At 44.3% G+C, this 10,382-nt stretch overlaps 1 protein-coding gene across 3 annotated transcripts in view; it reads left to right on the top strand.

The window, feature by feature from the left end:
- The first annotated feature begins 4,037 nt into the window (after positions 1-4,037).
- OGDHL (oxoglutarate dehydrogenase L) overlaps positions 4,038-10,382 on the top strand; it is a 58,065-nt gene continuing 51,720 nt past the window's right edge. Inside the window, exons 1-2 of one of the 3 annotated variants that reach the window (XM_030030819.1) lie at positions 4,038-4,165; positions 8,990-9,224. In XM_030030819.1, coding sequence (XP_029886679.1) covers positions 9,018-9,224 — 207 coding nt within the window. In that variant the 5' untranslated portion in view covers positions 4,038-4,165; positions 8,990-9,017. Of the gene's footprint in view, positions 4,166-4,195; positions 4,275-5,038; positions 5,059-8,989; positions 9,225-10,382 lie in introns of those variants that run through there. The other 2 variants (XM_030030818.1, XM_030030820.1) reach the window with 2 other exon arrangements.

Below are 10,382 nucleotides of genomic sequence, written 5' to 3'. Positions count from 1 at the left end.
TCTGTTCTATTAAACCGTTCTTATCTCAACCCATGAGTTTTACTTCTGTTCCCAATTTTCTCCTGCATCCCACTGGGTGGGGGGGGAGTGAGTGAGCGGCTGCGTGGTGCTTAGTTGCTGGCTGGGGTTAAACCACGACAAGAGCACTTTTGGGGGGGACGGTCAAAGCAGCTGCAATCAACCGGAGTGATGTACCTTGCCCAGGAAAGGCTCCTATGCTGGGCAGAGGAGGTTAATCTGGGTGCCTGCCAGATTAATTTCAGAGTATTCCAACTGAGAGGGTTGCAGAAAAGGGGGAGAAATGTTGTACAAGGAATTGGTGCAAATCCCAGCTGGAAAAGTGAGTGCTGTCACTCTGCTACTGTTTATAAGGATTTAAAAAGTTTTTTAGCACTTATTTGAACTGTCTACCTAGGACAAGCAGCAAAAAGCCCAAAGCCTCCCCTTTGAAAACTGACTGAATCATTTGTTGGAGCTATTTGGTCTAGGATGCTCTAAGGTTTTTAAGTCTCAAATTTAAATATTAGACAAGCCTAATGACGAGAGCCCCGTAGGACATTCACTGTGCTTATTGTTAGGCTCAAAGTGAGAGGATGCTTTACCATTTCCAAATTGCCTTGCTTTAAAAAGAGATGACATTTTAGATTTGAACCTATGCTAGTTTGTAGTCTTCATGTGTAATAAACATATTGGGAAATAAAGTAAAATGGAGTTTCTGTGCTTGGCTTAAGAGAACTTCTGGTAAACATCGGCTCTACTGGAATTACTTTACCAGTAACAATGAAGAGTTGCCAAAAGTACATAAATGTATCTATCTCAGGAGGGGAAGCTATTAATAAGATTGTCCTTCTATGAGTAATCCTGTATCCAGACCACCTCCTATGAGATTACCCTTTGAAGAAACAAGCCTACTGAGAAGTCATGCTGTGTTAGAGAGCGAGTTGTGTGAAGCAATTAACCACGGGAACCGCAATGCTGATTGCGAGTAGCTGCTGATCCGGCAAGGAAAACCGATGTACCAAAACCAAGCAAAGACAAAGGCGAGGCATTAGAGAGTCATGCAAACCCATACCGTGGAATAAACGATGGGTCCCATTGTGCCCTCAGTGGTCAACACAGTGTGTTTCCAAAACCAGTTTGGTTCTAGCTTTGTTAAAACATGCTTTGGTTTGTTCAAATAGGTTGGTTCTAGTTTTGTTAACTCATGCTGAGTTAAGACATAAAAGAGGCAGAAATAAGTAAGAAAATACTACAGAAAATAAGGCTAAATATAAAAATAAATCATGGTGAGGCAGTGTGTCTTTCAACACAACAATTTCACATCTGACTTCCATTTCAGGGGTGCTGTTGTGACTATGCTGTGTTACACATTTTATCCAGTGCAAAACTTCTCTAATGCATTACAATTTTTCAGTGCAGAGCTGACACAAGAACGATGCTAAGCAAGCTGGCAAACTTTGCTCTGTGTCTGCTATGAATTGCAGCTTTTCTAATTTTTCATTCTGCTGACGGACCTTCATTCCGGCCAGATTCAAAGTGTGATAGTTTAGCAGGAAGCAAAGCCAGTGTATGTATCTCCCTTTGGGTGGTGCGAGGGAGAGGTAAGTATACAAGTGGACATATAAGTGGGCAGGTAAATGAGAACTGTAATTGGAAATTGTAAGAATGAAACTAGAATCATGCGAAAATAGCTGATTGTCCATCACAGGGACTCACTGTAGAGCAAACAGATGAGTGGTAAGAAGGTACAGCTCAGGAGGCACAGACCAGTGGCAAAGTGACACCGAACGAAGGAAAACCAGCAGCAGTAAGGCAATGCCTTGGTACGGCAAGAGCTGGTGGGGCAGGCACCGAAAGCTGAGCAGGAGAGGTGGGAGGGAAATCCAGTTACAATAAATACTGGAGAATTCGGGAGTTGCTCCAAAGCACAATAAACCAGAATTTTGCTGTTTTAAGCACACAAATTCCCATTTTGTGAAGAATTAAAAAAAAGGGGAAAAGAACGTAATTGTTTTGAAATTGGGCAAAGGCTTCAGTGCACAACATAAGCACTTAAAACATACTGTAGTATCTTAGTGTGTATCCAAGCATATTTACCCTGGTCACTGCAACGGTATTCAAAGTCGGATTTGACATGTGGGTTTCCCTCTGAAGTAGAGGGGAGGTCTGCTTGTCCTCACTATAATTTTTAATTGAATTTATGTTCAGTCAGCATAACATGATTGCTCTAAAGATGGCTTCTGTCTGCTCATAATAAGGTTAAAACTCAATTAGTAGCTGCAGCATCTAACAATATTTCACCACTCGCCAGAAGGCTCAACCAGCATCTGGCTAGCCGCAAGTAACCGGTTCAGCACGCATTTCATTTTGCAGCGGCGATGGGCTCCCCCAGCCAGCGTGGCAGTCACCCTCCCTGGCAGCACCGTCCATGGGACACGCTGTCCTGCAGTGCTGCCTGTGCTGTCTCTCTGCTCAGGCTCTTCCCTGCACTAAACACTATATCACAAAAATTTCAACACAAAATCCTTCGCACCGTCACTTTGCAGTATTTATCAATTCCTCAAAGACACACAGCTGCTAAGAAAACTGCTGAGATGATAATAAGGCTTTTGATTTATTTATGTGAGAATTAAGATTTTTTTATCTAGAATAAATTAACTTTAATCAACAATCGTAATAACCAATAAGCTTCATGAAAATCTGCGTGGCCATTAGGCAAAAAAGCCCCAGATGAACCCTGTTGTGTTCCTTCGTAACTTTCCATTTCTGCCCACCTGACCCTGATAAACTCATTTTTGCAGTGTACCCTTAGCACAGAACAAACTGTAGCTCTCTTTCTCTCCTCCTTCCTTTTAAGATGTACCCAGTTTTCCCATTATTCGTACCTTATTATTTACCTAGAAAATTATCAGACATTGGTATTTATGTGATGGTGTCAATATTTACCTGAAATATCAATTTAAGTGTCTGTATAGACAATTGACCTTGGTGGTATGTACTGTGTAACTTGATTAAGCGCAGGCAAATGATAAATATGTCATGTTCTGAATTATTACAGAAAATGGATGGACATTTGTAATTTGAAGACATCCAGGAGAAAACAAGACTTGGAAGCATAAATAAAAATTCTGCCAGCAAAGAAACACTTGAAATTGTATTGTCTTGCATTTTATATTGGGCCATATAACCTGGGACAATAACTCACTCAAAAAAAACGCCTCAAACGTAGTTCCAATCATTTTGTCAAGGTCTACTACTTTCAGTCTACTTTATGTACAAATTTGGGGGAGAAAGCGTAAGCGTCCTTGGAACACTTTATAACTCCTTTATGGAACTTCCAGTCATTCCTGTTCAGGAGTTATGCGAACAACGCGACCTTTAGATGCGTCTTCCTTCCCTGCTCCCTTCACAGCTATTCATTTGATCGGTGCTTTCGTTTACACTTACATTCTGTCTTTAGTGAAAACCGTTGGGCAGGGATGACCGCAGGACCTTCTGCGTACACACGAAGTTTAACGCTGCCCTCCGCCATTAACGTCAAGCGCAAGGACGTTCTTCGTGCCGGTCTCTTTATAGGCCTGAAGACGAACGTGAGGAAGGCGTAGCAGGCTCTCCAAGACCGGGATCATCTCTTACGGCCCCGCGACGCCTCACACCGTGCGGCTGCAAAGGCGCCCGCTCCCATCCCCTGGACGATCCGCCGCAGACGGTGCAGGTGGACGTTCCTGCTGTCCCGCCTTCCTCCCCGCCGGGCACATCTCCTGCTGCGGACGCGCCGTGGCGGGGGGCCCTACCGGAGGACCGCGCTCCGCGGCTGGGGCGGCGTCCAGCGCAGAAATGCTTTCACCGTGTACGGGGAGAGGTGACCGGAGCAACCACGGGGCTCCCAGGACCGGCCGCCTACCTCGCCGGCGCACCCCGCCGCTCCCCGGCCTCGCGCCTGGCCGCCGGCCCCGGCCCTGACATGGCGGCGCGGCCGAGCGGCGCGGAGGGGCGGCTGAGGGGGCGTGGCCTCGGGCGGGGGCGCGGCCTCGGGCGGGGGCGCGGCGGCCGCGCCTGTCGGCAGCGGCGCGGGGGACAGGCGCCTCGCGGCCCCGCCCCGCCGTGACCTCGGCGCGCGCACCGGGCGCCGCGGCCGTTGCGGCGCGCGCCTCACGTGACGCAGGTAACGGTCCCCTCGCCCCGCCCCGCCCCGCCCCGCCCCGGCGGTCCCTCGGCGCGGCCCGTGCCCCGGCGGCGCTGCCGCTGTCCACGGAGCCTTCCCGCTCCCGCAGGTCTGTCAGCGCCGGCGAGGGGCGGGGGGCGGCGGGCCTGGCGGCCAGGCCGGACCCGACCCGACCCGACCCGGGTCGGCTCGGCTCGGCTGCGGGCGGCGTAGCGGAGCCGAGCCAGGCCCGGCCCGGCCCCTGTGAGCGTGCCGGGCGGTCGGGGTCACCGTCCCCCGCGCAGGCCCCGGGGCGGCGGGGGCCGCTCGCCGTGCGGTTGTGAGGGGTCGCGTCGCAGGGCCGGGCCGGGTCGGGTCTCGGAGCGCGGCCTACCGTTGGGGCGGCGCGGCTTGGGGTGAGGGGGGAAGGCGGCTCCTGGCCCGGGCTCCGGTGGTACCTCAGCCCCGTCGTAGCCGGGAGCGCCTCGACAGCCTCGCTGGCTCTGGCCTCTGCTCATGGCCAAGGTGACCAGGACGCTGGCGTGGCAAGGTTTTGCCGGGTGGCTGCGGAAGGACGTGTCCTTGTGTTACGAGCAGGGCCAGAAGAACAAAACCGAGCCCTGCCAGGTATTCCCTCCCTGCTCTTTTACAACGGTTTGGTACCTTAAGAGTCTTTTGCGATGTCATCCCTTTGGTACCCACTGAAGGCGGGTTTTTTTGAGGGGCGAGTAACATATCGGTCAGTGTTATTGCATGGGGATGCCTCCGTTGCCCAGGACTTACGGTGTACGCCTTGTGGTGAATGCAGGGCTTGTAAACGTCCTCCAGGTCAACTTTTTGGGTGGAGAATTACGCCTCTTTGCACAGTCTGGCACATCTGTGCAAGGAGGAAAAGAAACATTTAGCATGTGGAGGTATATATTCCTGAAGTAGCCTTATTTGATAAGGATATTCCGTGCCCCTCTAGTTTCAATTATCTGTGACAGGCTTTTGGAGACACTTTATTATCTTCATCCATTTTTTTCACTGTCAGCCTTGTTTTATTAGAATTACTCAATCTTAAGAAGCACTTTAGGAGCGAGTTATATGGGGAATATAGGAGAAAAGACCATGATAGCGGATGAAGGACTGTTTTCGTGAAATATGGACCAGACATATTGATGACTACTTCTGCAGAACATAAAGAACATTTGTTAGCACTGGTAGCAGGACTTCATGTGTGAGTTAAGAAACTCACTAAGGGTACTGGCAATACCAGGAGAATATTGGTTCATATGATACTAGCCTGTGCAACGTGTTTGTGTTTAAAATGATCTTGGAAAAAGCTGGATAAACACTTTGCTATCAGAAGTGTCTTGCTGTCTCTTTTTCATATGCATCTATTACCCTCGAGAAACCTGGGTAGAATAATTCACAAGACTTTCCCTGCCATTAGGTCACTTCTAGAGTTGAAAGTGCCAAGGCGAAAGCGAGCTCGTAGCTTGAGACGCACGTGCCATACTGCAGGACAGCTGCAGAAATTTTCAGCTGCTTAGGGCTTTCATTTACTTCCACCATTTTAAGGGTGCTTTGGTGCATTAAATATCAGGTTGTTCTTTTGGTTCACTGCTTCTTTCTTATTTTTCACCTCTGGTAGAGATTTAATTAATATCTTCCTTTAGGTTGCTCTTAGCTCAGCTTGATTCCTTTCCAGTCGCTGTTTTCATTTCAGGGTTGATTTAGGAAACATAGTGGAGTGGAACAATCCTAACTATTTGTGATTTCTGCCTGCTGTCCTGTGTGCTGATTTTTGACTGACAGTCTCAAGGCTGAGTGGGCTGGAATGGTCTATGATCATGCTGGTGGTCTCCAATTCATTTAGCTGCTGACAGCTGACATCTGTGCTGAAGAGCGGTGTGTGCAAAAGAAAGAGCTAGGAAGAAGTCAGTTTTGTTGAGTGAAATTAATCTGTAGTTGAAATCTGACTGGAATTACATGATTGGTGGCTTTGTCCATTTTTGTTTCATACCTGTACAAAAAGGGAGGCATTACTTTTTCATGAGATGGGAATAATGTCTGTGATAACAGTTTTCTTCACCCATGATCTTTATATCTTTGCAGGAGTGGCATAGCCCATATCTGCTCCTATAGATTGCGTATTCAGTAGTTACAACTTGAAGTATGGCTCTGATCCCATTTCAAAATTTAAGTGGAAGTGGAGGGAAGTGACTGGTACCACTTATAAGCTCTTTGTTTCTATTACATGTTATGTCATTTCCATCCATTTTCAAATCTCCCTGACCAATTGTTGTTATTTTGCTATGTGTTCTTTGCTAACTGCTAGAAGAAAGATCTACATGTTCTCCAGGCAGACATATTAGGAAGAAAGAATGTGAAATTACCTGTACTTAAGAAGCTTGCCACTGTAGTATGATAAACTGAGAAGAATGTTCCTCTCATTCCCTTCTCTCCCAGCTCTTTGCAAATCACTTCAAATGAGGGTAGGTTACTCTTTAGGAATGAGTGTCTGCCCCTCAGGTATGTGTGTGGAAGTTTGGTAGTAGAGGGTGGAATGTGCAGGGAATGAGATAGAAATGATTATTCCACCTATCAGAATGGGCGCAGACATAAAGTCCTAAGTGCCATGGTGACCTCTCAGTTCTTACTGTTATAACATGTTGAAATCTTACCAAGTTTTGCAAAATTACATGATGCATAGATAATGTTTTTAGTGCCGTTACATCTTAAAGAGGATTATGTATGTAGACAATATGCTAACTCTGTCAGTGTTGTCCCAGTTGCTCTGAGCTTTTGCAGGACTTAATCTGCTTTCAAAATGGTGCTGATAGTATTTATGTTCCTACAGTTGCCTAGGAGCCCTAATCATAGACAGGGCATTGACACAGGAGGAAGTCAGTGATGTAATAAGCTTTGAATCTGTGAAATGGGAAATGACAAGTGAATATAGGTAGGCAGGAAATAATGCTAATGTATAGGGGATTCAGCACACTAGTAGCCTAACCACTGCCAATTTGCTGAAAATGCCAAGTGGGGAGAGAAGAGGTTTTGTAGGTTTAAAGGAGCCTTATATACTAGTTTTGGTGATACTGCCTTGGGAGTATACTCTCCATGTATCTGGGCACCATGGAGAATGTGAACAAGTGCTTGTTTGGAAAATTCAGTAAGTAGATGATGGCAGCTGGTGTTATGAGCTGGGCGTCAGATCTGCTAGTGGATGAGAATGAAAAGGCTGCAGAAGTCTTGAAAGAGGAGACAAGGGAATTTGGTGTGATAAAGGAGGAGAGTTCACTGCTGGGATGATACAGTTAAAGTCAGCGACTAGGAAACTGATCCAGTCAGCAGCTTTCAAAATAGATGTTGAGTTAAAAATCTCATGTTAAAAATGTGATGCCAGGGAAGAGCATGCAGTAATACTATTTTATTCAGTAGGAGCCTTTTTTTTCCTTTTTTTTTTCATTCTTTTAAGACCAGTATTCATTTTTAAATTGGATGATGAAAAATATAGCTCTTCCTATTCCTTACAGATTTAGGAATTTTATAACCATGTATTTCCTTTTTTGGAGGGAGAGGGGGAAGAGGAAAAACAGTGAGAAAATAATTTAATGGAATTTATATACAGAAAATGTTTATACAGAATTTTTAAGGTATCTGTTACTTCTTGAATTAGAGATAAAATAATCTTTACATGTAGTAGGTTGCATAAAATTTGATGTATGACTCAAAATGACAGTGTCTTTTTAAAAACACTTTAAAGTTCATTTGGCAGCTCAGTACTTGTGTTTGTTTTTAGCAATTGTTCAACTAGTCACACTAAACAACAAAAAACTTGAATTTTACCTTCTGACTAAATAAATGATTTCTCTAGATGGACAGCAAAACAAATGAGAGACACCTCAGAGTTAAATCTGAATTTTTCTTCCTTTTAATTAGTATCCAACCCTTTATGTTCTTGTAGCTTTCCAAATACTTCTATAGTGAAAACAAAATAATTTCTTTTTACATTATTGCTATTCCTTTGCAATTTTAGCAACTTCAGCATTAAGAATATACTATTTTTGGTCTACTTGTAAGCTACTTTTGTTCTTTTTATTCTGAAGGTGAGCTTTGATTCCCTTTGCTAGCACGGGAGCTGATGGTGTTCAGCATTCCCAAGATTCAACCCTTACTGTTTTTCTCACTGTGTTCAAAATTACAGGGAGTCTGCTCTCCTTGTTAAAAAACTCATAAGGGGTCATTGGAAGGACAAGATAAATGTTGCTAGTTAGGAAAGCAAATTAAACTGAGCCTTTTCTTAGTGTAATACTGTTTGATTGAAGGCTAATGTCAATATGAACACTTAACTAACGCTTTTAATTATTTTGTCAGCTGCATTATTCATGGCATAAATTTGAGGTAGCAGGCTTTTTTTCAACCACTGCGTTTGTGGTTGATGCTGTTCATTGAACCTACCCCAGCTTGCCTTGGTAAAAGGCTGGTTGCCAAGAGCTCCAGAGAAGTCAATGATTAGTAGACTCATTTGTTCCCAAGGAACCGGGGCTCAGGGGCCATGCGGTACAAGTGGTATCGTGATTGCTTCAGGAACCAGGGTGATGTTAGCAGTTACAGAAGCTGTGAGGTGAGCCGATTGATGTGGGGCTGGCCATCAGCAACACTTCCACTGCTGAAAGTGTAGCTCTACAATCAGTCATGGAGTGGCCTCTCTCCTGAAGAGGACTTCATGTCTAGGCCTGAGCTTTGTTGGAGAGCACTCTAGCCATAAACCTCAGTTTTCACTGTGAGGCTGAAATGCATCTGCAATTCATTGGGTCTTTTTTCTGATTAGGTTTGGTTTTGTCTTATTAACAGACTTGGATCTTCTGTCTAACAAACAAACATGAGTCGTCTGAAGCTGTTCGTGGCTACACTGAAGTGGCATGGCATTAAACTTCTGGAAAAGCAAGATATAGCCAGAAGGGTATTTTTACATGGCCAACGGTATGTTTCATCAGGAACCTCAGAACCATTCCTGAGTGCAAGTAATTCAAATTATGTGGAGGAAATGTATTATGCGTGGCTTGAAAACCCCAAAAGCGTACATAAGGTAAGTCTAAAACTTGACTGTAAGTGATAATGCTAGGCTGAGAGTGGAATTGATTTTTTTTCTGTTTTAACTTGTTTTATAAAAAGTCCAGAAAGAGGTTTTGTATGAAATGAAAAATGTGAAACTAATTTCCCACATATTGATTGTTGTAAGGTGTGGTATTGCAGCTAAAAAAGTACAGAGGAGCCACAGGCCTGGTGAGCTGAGCGGAAAGAATGAGAAGTCCAGACCAGAAATAGTAAGCTCCTCAGAAACTTTCAGCCTTCCTCCATGGAAATCCTGTTCAAGCAGTCTGTTAAGTAATTAGTTACATCTGGAAGAAGACCCAAGAAATAAAATACTTTTTTTTTTTTTTGGTTTATTGTAATAAAGTTGCATCAGAGTATATGTTATATTTAAATAGTATGTGTTGACATTGGTACTTCTAAACTGCCTGAAGAAGATGAATGTTCAGTTCCCTTTAGGTAGCCATGGAAGTTGTAACCTTAAAACTGAATCTGAAATTGTCAGAAAAGCCTTTTTAAGTATCTTGAAAAGTATTTTGTTCTGTCTCTCCCTCTCTCTCCAGGTGACACATATTTGATTGCTTTTTTTTTTTTTTTACTTTAAATCTGTTGCCCAAATCCTTTCTTGTGGACAAAATACATATTTTTTGTATAGACTTATTTTTTAACAAGCTTTCTGCTGACAAGGAAAGCTCTCTTATGGTGATACATGTATAGTAACTTAAGAAGCTGACGAGAAGTCTGATAAATTTGAAGACAGACAAGTAATTTTCTAGAGAAGTAATGTGAATTGTGCCCAAAATGTTTACCAAATTGGTTGTGTGTTCCCTTATTCTTGACACACTTATATCAAAATGTCACTTAGAAGTTGTTGCTCTAAGTCTGACAGTCTATCTAGAGTGTGAGGAAGTGATGCATGTTGAGGAAAAAAAAAAAGGGGGGGAGACCAAAAAAGCAGTTTTGTAGCTGGTTTCTTGGATGTTGTATATGAATTTAGTCTTGTGGGAAGGTGACATATGCAGTGACAACTCTGAAGACTGAGTGTTATTTACATAGCAGACGGATCCTAGGTCTTTTGTGTTACACCTGAACTTGGAACCGAAGAGACCTTCTGCAGGGGTGGCTGCTTCTCTCATCCCATCTGTCTTTGATT

This window comes from Aquila chrysaetos, chromosome 11 (assembly GCF_900496995.4).
Source record: "Aquila chrysaetos chrysaetos chromosome 11, bAquChr1.4, whole genome shotgun sequence".
Lineage (NCBI taxonomy): Eukaryota > Metazoa > Chordata > Aves > Accipitriformes > Accipitridae > Aquila > Aquila chrysaetos.
Note: the sequence above shows the minus strand (reverse complement) of the source record. Positions and strands in the feature narration are given on the sequence as shown.